General features: G+C 61.5%; 1 protein-coding gene across 2 annotated transcripts in view; it reads left to right on the top strand.

Annotated features, from left to right (window-relative positions):
* The window catches only part of PLXND1 (plexin D1), a 49,135-nt gene extending 30,121 nt beyond the window's left edge, over positions 1–19,014 (top strand). The window contains exons 10-37 of one of the 2 annotated variants that reach the window (XM_027522307.1): positions 218–307; positions 507–600; positions 1,518–1,672; positions 2,481–2,632; positions 3,717–3,816; positions 3,912–4,051; positions 5,040–5,207; positions 5,313–5,403; positions 5,572–5,835; positions 6,013–6,162; positions 7,030–7,144; positions 9,618–9,725; positions 9,803–9,915; positions 10,614–10,718; positions 11,218–11,348; positions 11,694–11,892; positions 12,482–12,628; positions 12,748–12,904; positions 13,215–13,318; positions 13,404–13,467; positions 14,121–14,155; positions 14,375–14,479; positions 14,944–15,107; positions 16,134–16,281; positions 17,224–17,364; positions 17,543–17,617; positions 17,877–17,996; positions 18,045–19,014. In XM_027522307.1, the coding sequence (XP_027378108.1) occupies positions 218–307; positions 507–600; positions 1,518–1,672; positions 2,481–2,632; positions 3,717–3,816; positions 3,912–4,051; positions 5,040–5,207; positions 5,313–5,403; positions 5,572–5,835; positions 6,013–6,162; positions 7,030–7,144; positions 9,618–9,725; positions 9,803–9,915; positions 10,614–10,718; positions 11,218–11,348; positions 11,694–11,892; positions 12,482–12,628; positions 12,748–12,904; positions 13,215–13,318; positions 13,404–13,467; positions 14,121–14,155; positions 14,375–14,479; positions 14,944–15,107; positions 16,134–16,281; positions 17,224–17,364; positions 17,543–17,617; positions 17,877–17,993 (3,432 nt within the window). In that variant the 3' untranslated portion in view covers positions 17,994–17,996; positions 18,045–19,014. Of the gene's footprint in view, positions 1–217; positions 308–506; positions 601–1,517; positions 1,673–2,480; positions 2,633–3,716; positions 3,817–3,911; positions 4,052–5,039; positions 5,208–5,312; positions 5,404–5,571; positions 5,836–6,012; positions 6,163–7,029; positions 7,145–9,617; positions 9,726–9,802; positions 9,916–10,613; positions 10,719–11,217; positions 11,349–11,693; positions 11,893–12,481; positions 12,629–12,747; positions 12,905–13,214; positions 13,319–13,403; positions 13,468–14,120; positions 14,156–14,374; positions 14,480–14,943; positions 15,108–16,133; positions 16,282–17,223; positions 17,365–17,542; positions 17,618–17,876 lie in introns of both variants that reach the window. The other variant, XM_027522306.1, reaches the window with a different exon arrangement.
* Positions 19,015–19,345: the final 331 nt, after the last annotated feature.

The following is a 19,345-nucleotide window of genomic DNA, read 5'->3' as shown; positions in this document are numbered from 1 at the left end:
GAGCGTCAGGCCGGAGTTCTGGGTGTTCATGTGTACCCCCCACCCCACACCCGCCCCCGCCTCTGTCAGATGTTGGGCCAGGAAGGAACGTTCTGGAGGAGACGCAGTTCAGGGAGAGAGCCCCCGCCTGTGCCTCGGGACAGCAGTCTCTGGCGTCCTGAAGAAGGTGGGGGGCGGTGGGTGCTGCTTGGATGCCCCTGACCCCCGTGTCCCGCAGGGTGCAGCCCTGGAGTGTAGCTTCGGTCTGGAGGAGACCTTCGAGGCTGTGTGGGTGAACGAATCAGCTGTACGCTGCAAACACGTGGTGGTGAGCGGCGGGGCTTCACGGCGGAGGGGAAGGGCAGGCCGGCCCGAGTCCAGATACATACACGCCTTCCTTTCTGCCTCCGCTTTTTGGTCCCCTTGCCCCCAGTGGCCCTGCCCTCGTCTCTCCCCTGATGTGCCTTCCCCCCAACAGAGACCCAGACAGCGTCCACACCCACCACGCATTTCCCCATCTTTTGCAGCTGCACACGACCCAGAAGAGCCAGGTATTTCCACTCAGCCTCCAGCTGAAGGGGCGACCGGCCCGGTTCCTGGACAGCCCTGACCCCATGACAGGTAGGAGGTGCCCCCCAGCCTCCCATGGCCGCAGCCTTGGGGGGCTCCATCCAGTGCTCGGGTATCCCCCCACCACTCCCCGACACACGGTGTCTCTCAGGTCCCAGCCCCGCCTCTGCCGGCCTGCTCACTTCGCACCTCACTGTGGAGCCGCTCCTCTGGGCTGGCACCACACCCTCGGGGCGTCCGCATGCCCGTGGCTCTGCCCCCCCAGCACTCACCTGCCCTTTCTCAGCCTCAGGGTCCTCCCGTGAGGCACAGGCCCGGTTGCAGAGGCAGGGGCGAGGGTTTGCTGAGACGATACATGCAGGGCCCTGCAGGGCTGTCTGGGACACAGTCTGCGCCCCTAGATGGTGGGGGGTGGCCGTGCTCTTATTACACGTGTCGAATCAACTCTCCAAGGGCCTGTTTAGCAGGAGGGGGGCCTGTGCACATCCACCCCATACCCTGCCCCGCTTCTGTACTATAAGGTCCCAGACAGAAGCCCCAGAACCAGCTTGTATGCCCTGGGAACCCACCCTGCGCTCCTTCCTGAGCCCATCTGAGAGCCTGAGGCTTGCACAGCCCGCATTGCTCAGTGGTTCCCTAGCATCCCAGAGCTCCGCTGGGGGCTCAGGAGACCCACTCGGGCCTAGCTGTGACTCCAGCTCTCCCACTCACAGGCTGTGTTACCTTGGGCAAGTCACTCTGCCTCTCTGAGCCTCATCTCTTTATCTGTCAAGTGGGGCTGATAAACAGCCCCCACTGGATAGGATCTCTGCGGATGACTGTTAACGGGGCTGTGGCTGCACTGTGCTTATTATTAGCAGCCCCCTGGGGTGGCGCTGGGGGTTGGAGAAGGTACTAAGAGCTTCCTGGGCCCTGACTCTTAAGAAGCAGGACCCAGCTGAGCTGGGCCGGCTCCGTGTCTCCCGCAGTGGAGGTCTACAACTGCGCCGTGGGCAGCCCCGACTGCTCCCAGTGCCTGGGCCGCGAGGATCTGGGCCACCTGTGTGTGTGGAGCGACGGCTGCCGCCCGCGGGGCACCCTGCAGCCCACGCCTGGCACCTGCCCCGCCCCCGAGATCCGAGCGGTAAGCACTCCACCCCCCAATACCCCCGCCTCGGAGACCCGTCACACCCACACACCTGAATGTGCACACACACAGCGCCCCACACGGGCTCAGGGACCCGCAGCTCACGTGTTTGCACACACCCGGGCCCCCACACGCTGTGTCACCCACTGAGCACCCACTGGGTGCCAGTTCCCCCCTGTCGCCCCATCCTGGGGCTGGAGACACAGCAGTGAACACACACATGCCTGTCTTCACGGAGCTCATGGTTCAGTTGGGGTTGGGGGACAGTAATCAGAAAGGAGACGATTTGCATAGAGAAGGTGGTGAGGGCTGCGAACGAGCCGGGCACGGGGGGTGTGTTGGAGTCTGGGGTGGAAGAGAGGCTGGGGTCGAGTGTCTTTATAGCGAGGTCCAGGAACCCTTGCTGATAAGGGGAAAACTGGGGTAACCCATGAGCCTCATTTTCAATTAAGAAAAAGTCTCAGGGAAGGGTTCTGTTTGCCTTAGCCTGGTTCACCTGCCCGTCCCAGGCCCAGCTGGCTCTGCCTGGGATTTAGGGTCACGTGGTCAGACATGGGTTCCCATGGCCACGGGGACTGGACCTCAGCATCCCCAGGAGACGCTCCTCCAATAGCACTGGCTCTGTACCTGCGCACTGGTGTCCCCGAGGCAGGCTGCGTGTCTCACACACACGTCCCCACTGGCAGCCCTGGTGACCTGCCAGCGCTTTCAGAGCCTCCCCTGAGTGGTGGGTCTGCTTTGCCCTACCTCCCCGGACACCCCAGCCTCAGAGCCCCATCCTCCCGTCTCTCTGATCGCCTGGCAGATTGAGCCCTTGAGCGGCCCCTTGGACGGCGGGACCCAGCTGACCATCCGCGGCAGGAACCTGGGCCGGCGGTTCAGCGACGTGGCCCACGGCGTGTGGATCGGCGGCGTGGCCTGTGAGCCGCTGGCCGACAGATACACGGTGTCGGAGGAGTGAGTGGAGGGTGGTCCCGGGGGCCCTTCAGTGACCTGCAGCTCCCAACCACCTGGAAGTGCCAGCTGCTCCTCTGATCTCTCCTCACCCCCCCCACCCTCTCCTCTGCCCTCGACCACTCCGCCATCCCTGGATCCCTTCTGCTCCCCAGAAGTCACTCACTCCCAGGTCTCCCAGACTTTGCTCAGACTATTCCTGCCATGCGTCCTGTCCTTCCCTGCTTCACCACTCCAGAGCCTTCTCCCCCGGGAAGCCCTCCCAGGTTCCCCTGAGCAGCCCTGCTTCCACAGAAGCCTCGCTCTGATGGAAAAAACTGCTGTTAGGAAAGTGCAGGTCTGCTGGTGTGTGCAGAGACCTGGGGCCTGCAACCGTGGGGCCCGGCCCAGACGGGCTCAAGGAAGCATAATGGGCAGGGACTGAGCTCGGTTTCCTTTCCGGAGGCCGTAAGCCAGGCTTGCAGATAAGGGCATCAGTCCCCCAGCCCAGCAGATGTTCTCATGGTTGGAGAACTTTCAAATATCCCCTTGGGCTTCCCTGGTGGCGCAGCGGTAAAGAAGCCGCCTGCCAATGCAGGAGACATGGGTTCAATCCCTGGGTCAGGAAGATCCCCTGGAGGAAGAAATGGCAACCCACTGTAGTATGCTTGCCTGGAGAATCCCATGGACAGAGGAGCCTGGGAGGCTACAGTCCATGGGGTTCCAGAGTCAGATATGACTTAGCGACTAAACGATGACAGAAGACCATCTATCCAATCTGGTCTACTAGTCGCAGAACTGTGGTAGACTCGGGGAGGGCAGTCCCGGAGAGGAGCTGGGCACCAGGGTGATACCTGGGAACTCAGTGGCTGTTCTCCAGCTGACCGGGAATTGTTTCAGGATTTTGACAAGGGTGACGCCGGCGGGTGTCCTGGCCCAGGTGCCAGTCCCAGCTGAGTGGGGGGTGGGGGGCTGAGTGTAAGGAGGCGGGGCTCACACGTCCTGGGAGTCGAGGCGGGGCATTGTTCGAGGAAGAAGCCAAGGGGCGCCTGCCTGGCCCCCAGGCCCCACCGGCTGCTCCTTGACCAGACTCGCCTCCCCCACCCAGGATCGTGTGCGCCACAGGCCCAGCCCCAGAGGCGTTCTCGGACGTGGTGACGGTGAACGCCTCCAAGGAGGGCAGGTCTCGGGAGCGCTTCTCCTACGTGGTAAGGGAATGCAGCCTGCCCCTGCCCCTGCCCCCACCCTACCAGGCTCGTCCCGAGCTGGCCTGGGGCCTGACGGCCTGCCTTCTTCCCCACAGCTGCCCCTGGTCCACTCCCTGGAGCCCGCCATGGGCCCCAAAGCAGGGGGCACCAGGATCACCATCCACGGGAGTGAGCTCCACGTGGGCTCCGAGCTCCAGGTCCTAGTGAATAACACGGAGCCCTGCACAGAGTTGCTGTAAGTCCCTGTCTGGGGGGGCCGAGCATCGCCCGGGACGTCACTGGCTGTGTCCCCTGGCCAGGCCCCTTCCTGTTTCTCAGCCTCAGGGTTCTCACCCAGTAAAGACAGTACCCGTGAGTTGTGGGGAGTATTGTGCCCTTCATAAGTGACCTTAACTGCAGTGAAAATGGTGACGATTGTGCATTGTCTCAGACCTGTCGCCGGCCCAGGGGTGTGGCCAGAGGCAGGGGCGTGGTCCAGAACCTCTCCGTGAAATGCCCGTCTGCATTATGCACTTACGGATAAGGCAGTGGTACCCCACTCCAGTACTCTTGCCTAGAAAATCCCATGGATGGAGGAGCCTTGTAGGCTGCAGTCCATGGGGTTGCTAAGAGTTGGATACGACTGAGTGACTTCAATTTCTGAGTGACTTCACTTTCACTTTTCACTTTCATACAGTGGAGAAGGAAATGGCAACCCGCTCCAGTATTCTTGCCTGCAGAATCCCAGGGACGGGGGAGCCTGGTGGGCTGCCGTCTATGGGGTCCCACAGAGTCGGACACGACTGAAGTGAATTAGCATCAGCATTATGCACTTAATGTGTACCAGGTCCCACTGATGGGCACGCGATGAGCCCCACTCTCTTGGCCCCCAGGGGACCGCAGTCTCTCGGGAACTAGGAACATCCAGTGGGGTTGGGGTTGGGTTTGGGAGGAGCGTGGGCTTTCAGGGCTGTAGGGGCTAGAGCCCTCGCAGGGGCGGAAGCTGGGAGAGTATCTCTGGGGAGGCTTCTTGGAGGAGGTGGGACGGGGCGGGGTCAGAGAGGAGAAGGGAAGGTGTCCAGGGTGGGATGGCCAGTCGGAGCGCAGGTGCGGCAGTGGGAACCCGGAAACGGTGTCTGTGTGAGGCGGGGCCGGCGGGTGGATGGCTCGGGCCATGGGGTGACGGGCAGGGGCGGCGGCAGGAGGCGGGTCCGTGCTGATGAGGCCTGCCGCTCCTCCCACAGGCGCTCAGACGCCAGCATCGCCTGCACGGTGCCGGGGGGCACGCTGCCGGCCATGGTGCCCGTGTGCGTGCGCTTCGAGCAGCGGGGCTGCGTGCGCGGCGGCCTCAGCTTCCAGTACATGCCGAACCCGGTCATCACAGCCATCAGCCCCCACCGCAGCCACGTCAGGTGAGACCTGGGCGCCGCCCTCCGGCCAGGGCACGCCCCGGGGCTGCTCGTGGGCTCACCGGGCTTGCTGTCCACCCCCCCCACCCCTCACCCCTCACCCTGCAGTGGCGGCAGGACCATCACAGTGGCCGGCGAGCGCTTCCACATGGTGCAGAAGGTGTCCATGGCCGTGCACCACATCGGCCGTGAGCCCACGGTGAGGGCGGGGCCCTGGCGGGCAGGGTGGTCACGGCCCCTGGCTGATCACGCCTCCCCGTGCCGCGTCTTCTCATCTTTGCCCCCCTCTCTCTCTCTCTCTCCTTCCATGTTTACCCCCTGACTGTCCACCACATCCCCCACTTTGGCCCCCGTGGCCCCCCTCCAGCTCTGCAAGGTCCTCAACTCCACCCTCATCACCTGCCCGTCGCCCGGGGCTCTAAGCAACGCCTCGGCCCCCGTGGACTTCTTCCTCAACGGCCGGGTCTACGCAGATGAGGCGGCGGTGGCCGAGGAGCTGCTGGAGCCCGAGGAGGCCCAGCGGGGCAGCCAGTTCCGCCTGGATTACCTCCCTGACCCACAGTTCTCCACGGCCAAGCGGGAGAAGTGGATCAAGCACCACCCTGGGGAGCCCCTCACCCTGGTGATCCACGTGGGTGCCGGCGGTGGCGGGCAGGGGGGACCTAAGCATATCAGGCACGGGGCAGGGAGGTGGGGCGTGAGCGGATCCACGTGAGCGCCGGTGGGTGCGGGTGGGGTGAGGGGGGGGCGTGAGCAGATTGAGAGCTCTGCCCCTGGACCCTGGTGAGCACCCCCTCTGCTCCCGCAGAAGGAGCAGGACGGGCTGGGGCTCGAAAGCCACGAGTACCGCGTCAAGATCGGCCAGGTGGCCTGCGACATCCAGATTGTCTCCGAGAGAGTCATCCACTGCTCCGTCAATGAGTCCCTGGGCACGGCGGAGGGGCAGCTGCCCATCACAGTGAGCGGACTGGGCACCGGAGGCAGGGGTGGTCCCCCCAGTCCTGCCCACAAGGCCCGATCACCTGCCTCGCCATCCGGGGCGTCTCAGCTGAGCACCTTCACGCTCAGGAACTCAGACAGTGGAGGAAAGCAGGGCTTTAGGTCTCCACTGGGCAGATGAGGAAACTCGAGGACTGAGTGACCTGTTCAGGGTCTGTGACTGGCCCCCAGCTGGGCCCAATGGGCTGGATTCTCAGAGGCCATGAGAGGGGGTCTCTGTTCCGCCTGGTGGCATACCCAGAGTCTGGGCCGCCAGTCACCAGGCACAGTCACAGAGGGAGGGAAGCAGGAGAGGTGGGGAGAAGGCCCGGAAAGGGGGGGGTCTCTTCTGCACTGTACCTGCTTGCATGCCTCCCGGGATGGGGAGCTCACCCCCTTTCTGGCAGCACACACACCCCACGATGGCTGTGAACTGCAGAAGCTGCCTTTCACCTGCACCCCGGTCCCAGTTCTGTAGTCTGAGTCCTAAGAACTCATTTGCTTTCCTGGCCTCAGGCAGCCCAGCAGATACTTCAGTTCACAGGCCAGGCTCTGGGAACTGCCCATAGTCATCACAGAACTAGTAATCACACTTCCCTGTATTTCTTGCGTCACCCGTTCCGTGCCAGGCCCAGGACTAAGGGCTTGACAAGTGTCATCTCTTGTAGCCCTCACAGCGTCCCCAGGAGGCGGGTGGGGTTATCTCTTCTATTGATACTTGGGACATCTGAGGCTCAGAGAGGTTAGCTGACTTGCTCCAGGCCATACAGCCAGTGAGGAGAAGAGCCAGGGCGCATGTCCAGGGAAGCTACCGCTCCCTCACCACACGCCCCCGCCACCCCGACAGATCCAGGTAGGGAACTTCAACCAGACCATCGCCACGCTGCAGCTGGGGGGCAGCGAGACCGCCATCATCGTGTCCATCGTCATCTGCAGTGTCCTGCTGCTGCTCTCCGTGGTCGGTAAGGAGCCCCCCTCAGCCTCGTGATGCCTCGCGGGGCAGACCTGCCCACCTCAGCCCCCTCTGAAGATCGGTGGGTAGGACAGAGGTATAATGGGCCGGGCACACTGAACAAAGGTGTGGAGCTGGGAGCGGGTCAGGCGCTCAGAGCGGGGTGAGGAGGGCGTCCCAGCGACGGTACAAAGTGTGCAGTACGGGCGCTGTGGAGAGGTGTGCCGGCCCGGGCCCTGAGCGCCAGGCAGAGGGACTTGGAACCGTGCTCTGTGGGCTGTAGGGCTACTGAAGCTACCTCTGAGAGGGCTGCTCGGGGAGATGACCCTACGCATTAGGTAGGCTATACCCCTGTTAAAATAATGGTCACAAAAGTATGATATTCAGTGTCGCAGGGCAGTTGGAGCCCTCGTACACTGCTGGTGGGAATTTAACTGGTGCCGCTGCTATGGCAAACTCGCCACCAATTTCCTCGAAAGGTTAGTGTTCCTGCATGACCCAGCAGCTCCCTACTCTGGGCATCTGCCCTGGAGAAAGAGAACCCTCGTCAACACCAGCCCCTGTGCACCAAGGTTCACAGTGGCAACTGCCCAAAATGCCCATCCACTGATGAATGGACAAAGAAAATGTGGTTTAGCCATATGGGGAATAGTATTAAGTCATACAAAGGAGGGAAGTTCTCACACGTACTTCAGCGTGGGTGACCCTTGACATCGTGGTAAGTGAAAGATGCCGGATATAAAAGGCTACCTCTTGTTTGGTCCCACTTATATAAAATGTCCAGAACAGGTAAATCAAAAAACACAAGGCAAATTAGTGGTTCCTAGAGGCAGGAGGAGGGTGGACAGGGACTGAGCACTTGTGGTCGTGGGTCTCCTAGGGGCAGGAAAAGTGTGCTAAAATCAGATTGAGGATGGTGTCACAACCCCATAATATACCAGAAGGCAGTGAGTTGTATACGTAGATAGATTACATGGTGTGTGTATTATCTCAATGAAGCTGGTTTTTAAAACACAATGTATTCAATCAATATAGAAAATTTTAGGGAAAACAGAGATAGAACATGTAAATATCTTTCTGCTAAAAGAGAAGAGAAATCACCCATAATCCTCGTATCTAGAGAAATCCACTGTTGATCACTATTTTATGCTTTTTGCTCCACAAGTAATTTACTTTTTCAATTAACTTTATTAGAGTTAATTTACAACATGGTGTTAGTTTCAGATGTGCTGCAAAGTGACTGAGTTACACACATTCTTTTTCCATGTCGGTTACTACCCAGTATTGAGTGGAGTTCCCTGTGCTATACAGGAGGCCCTAGTTGGTTATCTGTTTTATATAAGTAGTGTGTATACGTCAGTCCCAAACTCCTGATCTATGCCTCCCCTCACCTTTGGTAACCACAAGTTTGTTAAAGTCTGTGAGTCTTTCTGTTTTATAAATAAGTTCATTTGTATTATTTTTTATAGCATATGATTTTTGTCTAACTTCCTTCACTTTGAATGATAGTTTCTAGGTCTATTCATGATGCTGTAAATGGCATTATGTCCTTCTTCTTTATGGCTGAGTAATATTTCATCGCATCATCTTTATCCACTCCTCTGTAATGGTCATGTAGGTTGCTCCCATGTCTTGGCTATTGTAGATAGTGCTGCAATGAACACTGGGGTGCATGTATCTTTTGGAAATTATGATTTTCCCCAGATATATGCCCTGGAGTGGAATTGCTGGGTCATATGGTAGCTCTATATTTAGTTCTTAAAGGTATTCTGTACTGTTCTCCATAATGGTGGTACCAGTTTTCATTTCTACCAACAATGTAGAAGGGTTCCCTTTTCTCCATACCCTCTCCAGCATTTACTGTCTTGTAGACTCTTTGATTGGAGAAGGCGATAGCACTCCACTCCAGTACTCTTGCCTGGAAAATCTCATGGATGGAGGAGCCTGGTAGGCTGCAGTCCATGGGGTCTCGAAGAGTCGGACACGACTGAGCGACTTCACTTTGACTTTTCACTTTCATGCATTGGAGAAGGAAATGGCAACCCACTCCAGTGTTCTTGCCTGGATGATCCCAGAGACGGGGGAGCCTGGGGGCTGCCGTCTATGGGGTTGCACAGAGTCAGACACAACTGAAGCGACTTAGCAGCAGCAGCCTCTTTGATGATGGCCATTCCGACCAGTGTGAGGTGATATGGAGTCGTTTAGATTTGCAGTTCTCTAATCATTAGTGATGTTCATCTTTTCATGTGCCTCTTGGCCACCTGTATGTCTTCTTTGGAGAAATGTCTATTTTAGGATCTTCCACCCGTTTGTTGATGGGGTGGTTTGCTGTTTTTGGCGTTGAGCTGAGTGAGCTGCCAGAGGAGCTGAGGCTCGCAGGCAGGCTGTCTCCCTTCCACCCAGGCCCTGCACACGGCAGGTAACAACACACTCTCTGACACCGAAGGGATCACAGGCCTGACCCACCTCCCTGCTGCCCACAGCCCTGTTCGTATTCTGCACCAAGAGCCGCCGCGCCGAGCGCTACTGGCAGAAGACGCTGCTGCAGATGGAGGAGATGGAGTCCCAGATCCGAGAGGAAATCCGGAAAGGTAGCGGGGGCAGCCACGCGGGACCTCGGGCCTTGGCGTTTCCCCGATCCACTCACGGCCACCTGCCTGCCCGCCAGGCTTCGCAGAGCTGCAGACGGACATGACAGACCTGACCAAGGAGCTGAACCGCAGCCAGGGCATCCCCTTCCTGGAGTACAAGCACTTCGTGACCCGCACCTTCTTCCCCAAGGTCAGGGCAGGCTCCCGCTGGCTGGTGATACCTCAGGAGTTCCTTGAGCAGTGCGAAACCTGCACACCCGCCTATGGCAGCTCAGCCACCTTCCCTGGCCGCCCTGCCTGGCCTGCTGAGGGAAAGGGCCCAGGTTCCACCGCCCCGTCCCAACTTGCTTTCTCTGCTCACTTGCTGTTTGAGTGTGCCTACTGAAGCCAGCTGTCAGCCCCGCTTTCCTCTGGGGTGCTGGGCCATCCCCCCTCCATCTCTTCCTCCTGTGCACTGGACTCAGTCCCCTCGCTTCCATGCCTCCTCGTGCTGTTCCAGGGGCCGCTGCCCCGTCCCCACCTTCCTCGGCCTGTCAGGAATATCTCTGCGGGTGGCCCCACCCTCCTCTGGGACACCAAGCCCCTGTTGGGTCCCCTCAGGCCTCTCTGCCTCGTTTCCTCGTTTCCTCCTTCCACACTGAGCTGCTTTAGCTTCCTCTTATGCCTGTGCACTCCAGCTTCGCCACCCATGGACTTCAGGCTGGTTCTGCTTTTCCTCCAGGAAGCCCCCTGGGACTCCCCTCCCCTCTCCTCTGGAGTCCTGTGACCCCTGGGCGTGGCCCACTGCCTCTTCTTCCTATCGAGTGGGCTTGTGCGTTTGTGGGGCAGCCCCTGCATGAGTCAGGGGAGTGCGCGGCCCTGCTGAGACGCTGGGGGTCTGCTCCACAGTGCTCCTCCCTCTACGAAGAGCGTTATGTGCTCCCCTCCCAGACCCTCAACTCCCAGGGCAGCTCCCCAGTGCAGGAGACCCACCCGCTGCTGGGAGAGTGGAAGGTGAGTAGCCCCCACCCGTACACACACACACACACACAAGGGCTCCTTCGGGGCGCCCCCGCCTCTCTCTGGGCCCTGCTTTCTAGTTATCTGATCCGTTGATCCTAATCTTGGGAAGTTGGGAGGAACTTGCCATTGTAAGGTAGCGAGCTCTCCATCCCAGCAGGTAGTCAAGTGGCTATTCAGGGTGTTCTACATACTGACTCCCAGACCAGAGAGGGGAAAGGGTTGGGTCCCCCGAACATCTCTTTCCCCCTGCCGCCTAGAGAACGGGAGAGGGTTCCCCACACAGGGATATGGGGTTGCCTTCAGGCACCCTCGCCTGAGCCCCCCTTTCCAACTCAGCTGAGCCATTGTTCCCGGTCACAGGGAGTTAGGCATCTCCCACTAATAGGTAATGAGCTCCCCATCCCGGGAAGCATTCAAGGTGCCACTCTGGGCATCCCGAGTGCTCAGACACGGGACCCCGTCAACATCCCTCACCGCTTGCTCCCTGCAGATCCCCGAGAGCTGCCGGCCCAACATGGAAGAGGGCATCAGCCTGTTCTCCTCGCTGCTCAACAACAAGCACTTCCTCATTGTCTTCGTCCATGCGCTGGAGCAACAGAAGGACTTCGCGGTGCGGGATAGGTCAGGCTGCCGTGCGGGCTCCAGGGAAGGACAACGCATCCTGGGTCCACCGGGCTGGATCCAAGCCTGGGGCAGTTTGCAGAGCACTGTGTCCTTGGGGCGGCCAGCATCTCCTCTGAGGCCTTGGCCCCCTTCCCCATTCTGCCCCTTCCTGGTCCTGCCTGCCCAGGACAGGGCTCGTGGGCATGGTGGTTACTGTGCACGGTAGGGAAGGTAGGCTTTTCTCCAGGGAGATTTCTGCCGCATACGCCTCATCCAGTGACGAGGGGAGCCCCTGCGGTGTGGTCCTCGGGGTCCCGGGGCCTCGTGGTGCGGCTGACTCCCCATCCCCACACCTGCCCACAGGTGCAGCCTGGCCTCCCTGCTGACCATTGCGCTCCATGGCAAGCTCGAGTACTACACGGGCATCATGAAGGAGCTGCTGGTGGACCTCATCGACGCCTCGGCCGCCAAGAACCCCAAGCTGATGCTGCGGCGCACGGAGTCCGTGGTTGAGAAGATGCTCACCAACTGGATGTCCATCTGCATGTACAGCTGCCTGCGGGTGAGGGCGCCGGGCAGCCGTGCCCCTGCCCCGGAGGTCTCACTTCCTTTTATCCTCCTGCCACCTCTGCCAGGACCGGTGACTGTGGTCTCTGCACACATGTGGGAAAGGGGCTGGCCCACAGGGTCCGTTATATGGGTGGGGGATCGAGGCTCAGAGCTACCCTGGGAACAGAGACCGTGTCAGGGGCTTTGTGTCAGGAAGACACTCTTCTCAGCCCTCGGGCCCTCCCTGGCATGCCTTTGAGTCCAGCTCTGCCACCTCCCTGCTGGGTGACCTTGAGCAGCTTGCTTGCCCTCTCTGAGCCTCGGCTGTGAGGATGCCCCTGCTACCTGGAAAGGTTGCGGGCGCAATAAAACGAATGTGGCCGCCCAGGTTGGGCGGTGTCTGAGCTGGGAATCCAGGGAGATGCCCTGGGTGTGGGGGTGGGAGGGCTGAGCGGCGCCAGGATCAAAAGGACGGTGTGAAGCAGGCAGCCGCGAAGGGGTTGGTGGAACGGGGTATGAAGGGTTCCGGGGGGGCTGGAATCTGGAGAGTGGGCAGCTGGCTTCGGCCTCTGACCGCGCCCCATCCCCCCCCCGCCTCCCAGGAGACAGTGGGGGAGCCCTTCTTCCTGCTCCTGTGCGCCATCAAGCAGCAGATCAACAAAGGTTCCATCGACGCCATCACGGGCAAGGCCCGCTACACGCTCAACGAGGAGTGGCTGCTGCGGGAAAACATCGAGGCCAAGCCCCGGGTGAGCCGGCTCGGAGGGCTGGGAGGGGCTCCCGGCTTTGGTCCTGACACCCCCGCCCGCAGGCTGTCTGCCCATCCAGTCGGTGAGCAGCTGCTGAGCCCCCCGTCTCTCTCCTGCAGAACCTGAACGTGTCCTTCCAAGGCTGCGGCATGGACTCGCTGAGCGTGCGTGCCATGGACACGGACACGCTGACGCAGGTGAAGGAGAAGATTCTGGAAGCCTTCTGCAAGAACGTGCCCTACTCCCAGTGGCCGCGGGCCGAGGATGTTGACCTAGGTGGGCAGGGTCGGGGGGCGGCGGCGGGCCCCGCTCGGTCACATGGTCTCTGGCTCTAGGGACGTGAAAACGGTGCCCATCAGTTGGGAGCTCATGTTGGGGCCGGGTGGTGAGTTCGCCGCAGGTGATGACAGCCCGATGGGCAGGAGAGGCCGGCCTGGCCGCTCCAACCACCCAGTGTCCACCCCGAGGATGGCTGTGCGGAGCCCTGGCTCCCAGATGCAGTAGAGGCTCAGAGAGCTCTGGGGACCCCCGCTTCTCTCCCCGTGGGTGGGCGCCCCGGCCCTCACCCCCGGCCCCCTGCCCCCAGAGTGGTTCGCCTCGAGCACCCAGAGCTACATCCTGCGGGACTTGGACGACACCTCGGTGGTGGAGGACGGCCGCAAGAAGCTCAACACGCTGGCCCACTACAAGGTGGGCCCCAGCCCCGCCCGCCCCACCCTCCTGACCTCCGCCCTCTTGACCTCCGCCCTCTGACCGCGGCCTCTCTCCCTGTCAGATCCCCGAAGGCGCCTCCCTGGCCATGAGCCTCACAGACAAGAAGGACAACACGCTGGGGCGAGGTAGGCCGGAGGACGGGGCCGGGCCCTCCTGCGCAGCCCTGGGGGGAAACTGAGGCCTCCAGGGGCAGGGCCGGGCGCAGTGCTCCGCCGCAGTGCTGCTCGGGCCGGGCTTGTGGCCAGGCCTCCTTAGCGCTGGGTTCCTGCAGGCAGCCGAGAGGGGCCCCAGGAGCGGGGAGGCGGTTTTAAGAGGTCTGGGCGGGCGCCAGGCCATCGGGGGTTCGGGCTGTGTCCCTGCCTCACACCCGCATCCCTGCCTTCAGCTGCCCCATGCTTGGGGGTCCTGGGGTCCTAGGCTCCTGGGGGCTTTGGGGTCCATTCCAGCAGCTGGTGAGGTCTGGGCTCGGGGGCAGTGGGCCCTCGTGGGGAGCCGCCCTGTGTCCATCTGTGGTCGTCTCCCTGCCTCTCCTGTCCCCTTGTGGACATCTTTCTGTCTCAGCGCCTCCGTCTGTCTGAGTCTCCTATGCGTGTCTCTCGAGCTCTCGCTCTCAGCTGTCTTTCTGTGCATTTCTGTCTTCTCTCCACACGTCTGTTTGGCTCTCCCCATCTCTCTGGGTTTCTTTCTCCAGCTTTTTGCCTCCGTTTCTCCTTTGCTCACTCTCTCTCCCCCCGCTCCTGGGTCTTGTTTATTTATCGTGTGTGTTTCCCTCTCGCAGTGAAAGACTTGGACACAGAGAAGTATTTCCACTTGGTGAGTGCCCTGCCTCCAGCCCTGAGGGTGCCCGCCCCTCAGTGGGAGTGGACTTGGCCTCCTGCCGCCCTGGGCCTCTGGAGGCCGTGCTCCCAGGCCTGGGGAAGACTGGGCTGGGGAGTGTGCAGAGCCAGGCGCCCGCGGGGGCCGGGTGGGGCCCCCCAGGGGCGGCTGAGGGCGGTGCCCGGCGCCAGCTCTGACCCAGCCCCGGCCTCCCAGGTGCTGCCCACGGACGAGCTGGCGGAGCCCAAGAAGTCCCACCGGCAGAGCCACCGCAAGAAGGTGCTCCCGGAGATCTACCTGACCCGCCTGCTCTCCACCAAGGTGCTGTGTCCCCACTCCCGGGGGTCAGCTGGGAGCACACGCTGGGGGAGGGGGGACAGCTCTTCCCCTGCGGGGCCAGCCGCACTCCCAGCCTGAAGGGCACCCGGCAACAACTTCTCTGTCCCCTGGTGTGACAGAGAAGGCAGTAGTGGCCCAGGAACGTCCCCAGGGCCACATGGCTAGGGGCAGAAAGCCCACACCCCAGCCCACCAATTCCCTGCTCTGTGTCCGAGTCCTTCCAACACTCCTGTGCAGTGGGTTTCACCAACCCATTTCACAGACAGGAAAACCGAGGCACGGAGCACTTAGGAGACCAGCCTGGGGCTACACAGCTTCCCATTCACCCAGCACTGCTCAGCCCCAGCACCACGGGCTCCCCACAGCCGCCAGAGGTGCCTTCACCAACACCCCCCCCCGCCCCCTTCGTGTTCCTGGGCTGATGGCCACCACCCACTCCCCTGTAGGGCACACTGCAGAAGTTTCTGGATGACCTGTTCAAGGCCATCCTGAGCATCCGGGAAGACAAGCCCCCACTGGCCGTCAAGTACTTCTTTGACTTCCTAGAAGAGCAAGCCGAGAAGAGGGGCATCTCAGACCCTGACACGCTGCACATCTGGAAGACCAACAGGTGGGGGGCCCTCGGGGGGGCTGGTGAGGGGCGGGGCTGCTTCACTGGCTCACGCCGGCAGCAGTGGGGTTGGGGTTCAGAGCCTGGGTTTAGTCCCTTATGCCATTCCAAACTGTGAGCTTGAACAAGAGGCTTAAGTTCTCTGAGCTTTAGTTTCCCCCAGCTGGAAAACCAGGGCAGTAAAAGGAACCCACCTTACTTGTAAGGATTAACTAGACGTGAGCGTTGTCTAAGTTTTGCCCCTCTCCCCCCCACCCCTCCCCCTTGGGTGGGCACTGTCGGCTCCGTTTTGCAGACAAGCACACTGAGGCTCCCGGAGACGCGCATGCCTCCATCACATCCCTCCTTGGAGGCACATGTTAGCTTTTCACACACCCAAACCCCAACAGGAAGTTGTTGAAAAGTTCAGCCTGACCCTCGAAAAGAATTGCCACAGACACAGAAGTTTCCCTGTCATTGCAGGGGCTGCTCTGAGCATTGGTGGGGGGGGGAGGGGTGAGTGTGTCCCCCGTCCCAGGCCCCCCAGTCACTGGGGAGGTGGTTTTACCAACCCTCCGGCCGTCTTAGGCCTCGCTTACTCTCAGCCCTTCCTGGTGACCCAGCTAATGATGGACTGACTCCCTGCAGCCACACAGGGCTGGAGAAGGAGCCACGGGCTGCCAGGCAGGGCAGGGGCTCTAATGAGAACCAGGATTGGGCCCTGGCTCCCGGCTCCTGCGTGCAAGCAGGAGGCTCCGCGGGGAATGGGGCAGGCAGCGAGGGCCAACTCAGGGCCCCTCCATGCAGGAAACCCGGCTCCCAGCCCCTCTGTCGCATCCCCCTTCACCCCCTGCCGGCTAGGGACAGTCACCAACCCCATTTGTGGAGGAGACACCGAGGTTCCCAGAGCTTCCATCCAGTCTCTGCTGGCCTCGGGAGTACAGCCAGCCTGTCCTCTGGGCCTGCCGGCCTCCCTGGCCAAGCCCCCATCGGTGACTGCGACCCACTCTCGGGCGAGGCTCACGCCACTGCCTCCCTGTCCCCCAGCCTTCCTCTGCGCTTCTGGGTGAACATCCTGAAAAACCCACAGTTTGTCTTTGACATCGAGAAGACGGACCACATCGACGCCTGCCTCTCGGTCATCGCTCAGGCCTTCATTGACGCCTGCTCCATCTCTGACCTGCAGCTGGGCAAGGTCAGCTGCTGTGGGCAGGCTGCCCAGTGCTGTGGGGCCAGCGGACTTTCTGGGAGGGCAACCGGAGGAGCTCAGATGTGGGGTGAATGGGGTCATCAGACGGGGGTTCTCCTGGAAACGGGCACCTACAGTCACAAACTCCAGGGCTGCAGCTGCCTCAGCTGTGCCCAGCACCAGCTCCCGAATCTTCAGGCCCTAGAGCCAGGCGGGGAGAAGCCAGGTGGGCATGGAAAGCGAGCGTGGTCTGATGTAGCGTCGGCTACCAGCCAGGCTCCAGGTGACAGCCCTGATGGTCAGGAGCCACCCGGTGGGCACTGAGGGTGGGTAGAGGAGACCCCTGAGAGAGAGGGGACTGTAGGGAGAGGGCGCAGCAGGCCCGAGAGAACCTGGCGTTCCAGGCTGAGGGGCATGAGACGGGAGTTAGACCTGGCCCTGCCGTTAGCCCGTGACTTTCAGAGACAGACCACAAAAATGGCAGAAAACGCCATCACCTCTCACAGGCTATCTGGGAGAGCAGGACGCCCGTGACAGACAAAGAACTGGGAGCGTACTTGGCACGCTTTGCTCTCGGGAGTAGGAAACACGTGCTGGGAAATATTCCACTGAGACAGCAGTCAGGCTTCCAGAAATCTTAGCCACCAAGACCCATAACCCTCAGCAAGGACGCAAACTAAACAGCCTGCGTGTCCAAGAGCTGGCACGAGCCCGTGCACTTTCTCCTCCAAGTAGGTCCCCTGTGAAGTCATCACCCTGAGAGTCCTGCAGAAAACAGGGCAGAGGACAGGGGTGGGAAGCCCCCGGTGCAGAGCCTGCAGCACAGGGACACTGGCTCAGCAACAGGCCTTGTCTGTGTGGTGGCATAGACACGGGCTGGTCCAGAAAGAGCCGAGTCTGCGGTCTCCACCCAACGTCTCACTCTCTGGCTCCTCTCCGCCCACCCAGGACTCGCCAACCAACAAGCTGCTCTACGCCAAGGAGATCCCCGAGTACCGGAAGATCGTGCAGCGCTACTACAAGCAGATCCACGACATGACCCCGCTCAGCGAGCAGGAGATGAACGCGCACCTGGCCGAGGAGTCGCGGGTGCGGCCGGCTCCGTGGGGACCTCGCCGGGAGGATGGGGGGTGGGGCCAGGACTTGACCGTCAGAGCCGGGGGCGGCGTGGGGCTGTGTACAAGCAGCAGGTCTTGACTGGGCCGGGCCTGGTTCGGACCATGGAGTCTCCACCGCAGTCCAACTCCCCCTCTGTCTTTCCTCACAGAAATACCAGAATGAGTTCAACACCAACGTGGCCATGGCAGAGATCTACAAATATGCCAAGAGGTATCGCCCGCAGGTGAGCAGCCCGCAGTGTGAGGCCCAGGGCACTCTCCCCCCACGTCGGCCCTTCCCACCCTCTCATGGAAACCGGGCGTGAGCGCGGGGCTCAGGTACTCCGGGCCCCAGACGTCTGACTGTGCTGTGGGCGTGGCCGCCAGCACTGGGAATCCAGGCCACGTGTGTGTACTCCCCCCAGATGGGTGGTGGGACCGGGGTGGGGGTGTCCTCCGCCCTGAACTAGCTCCGCTGCCGACCACCCCCCTCCACCGCCCCAGATCATGAGCGCCCTGGAGGCGAACCCCACAGCCCGGAGGACGCAGCTGCAGCACAAGTTCGAGCAGGTGGTGGCCCTCATGGAAGACAACATCTACGAGTGTTACAGCGAGGCCTGAGCCTGGCCGGCGGGCGGCGCCCCCGCGGCTTCACGGCGAGGCCTGAGCTGGGGGCCGGCGGGCGGGCGCCCCCGCGGCTTCACTCTGCCCCCAGCCCCGCCCCGCGTGCCTCCCACGCCGGCTGGGAAAGGACGCTGCACCAGGGGCTTTTTCTGAGCCCGGCAGAGGAGCCTCCGGTCCCGGCCCCTCAGGCACCGTCCCCTCGCACCTGCCCTCAGACTCCAGCTCCAGGCTGAGGCCTTGAACGCTGTCCACCCAGCACAGCCTGGACGGTGCCGCCCCCAACTCGCTCTGTCCCGGCCCAGCGCCGCCGAGGCCGCCGACGGGAAAGGAGGGCCGCCTGGGCCCCAGGCCACAGCCAGAAACGCTACCTCATCCTGCCTGGCGGAGGGGGAGGCCCTGTGACCCAGCCCTCGGTTCGCTTCTGCTTCCCCCACCAAGATGTCGCCCCCCGCCGTCTCTACTCGCCTGTGGAGGAGCCTGGCCCGCTCCCGGCTTCCAGCGGACACCAGCGGAGCAGGCGGCGTCCACGGCCCGCGGGAGGCTCCGTGCTGTCCTGGGAGCCAGGCTGAGGCCGGGGGCCGTCCCGGGGGGGCGTGGGTGGGAGGGGGCAGGGGAAGGGGGCTGAGTTGCACCAAGGCTGTAGCTGGGCTACGTGATCTTGCTGGAAGTGTTTCTAAAGATAGCACCACTTTTTTGTTGTTGTTTTTTTAAAAGAAGCTTTTATATATTAAAGAAACTTATCACGCGCCAACTGTGAATAGCTGCCGCTAGTGCGGAGGCCCCGGGAGGGTCCCCTGGGGCTCCCAGCGCAACACTGGAAATGACTGTTCCAGGGGCGGCGGACCCGGCAGAGACGGCCCCCCGAGATAATCGCCCTTTCTCTTCTGTCAGAAGCGGCCGCCTGGGGCTGGCCTGGTCAGTGCCTGGACGGGCTGTGGCCCACAGGGGCGGGGCTGGAGGGGGAGGCCGGGACGCTCTGGAACCTTCTTTATAATAAAAGCCTGATGGGAAAACCTGCCGTGAGCTCCAGCCTTTATCCTGAAGTGGCCTGCTTGTAGCAGACAGGAGGGCGGGGGGCCTGGCTTGGGACCCCGCCATCCCCCTTCATGAGGGGCAGGCAGACACTGACCCTTGCTTCTGAGCAGCCTCGCGGGGTAACCACGCTGGTGCCTGCTGGCCGCCAGGATGAGGTCACAGCACCTGTGTCTCACCTCCCACTGCCCCTAACCTGCTTATCCATGTAACAGGCCGTGAGGAAAATGTGTCCCCATTTTACAGATGTAGAAACTGACTCTCAGCACAGTCGAGGACTCTCCCAGGTCTTGGGACGGGGAGGACGACACGCCAGT

This window comes from Bos indicus x Bos taurus, chromosome 22 (assembly GCF_003369695.1).
Source record: "Bos indicus x Bos taurus breed Angus x Brahman F1 hybrid chromosome 22, Bos_hybrid_MaternalHap_v2.0, whole genome shotgun sequence".
NCBI classification, from domain to species: Eukaryota; Metazoa; Chordata; class Mammalia; order Artiodactyla; family Bovidae; genus Bos; species Bos indicus x Bos taurus.
The sequence above is the reverse complement of the archived record's forward strand: the minus strand, read 5'-3'. Positions and strand labels throughout refer to the sequence as shown.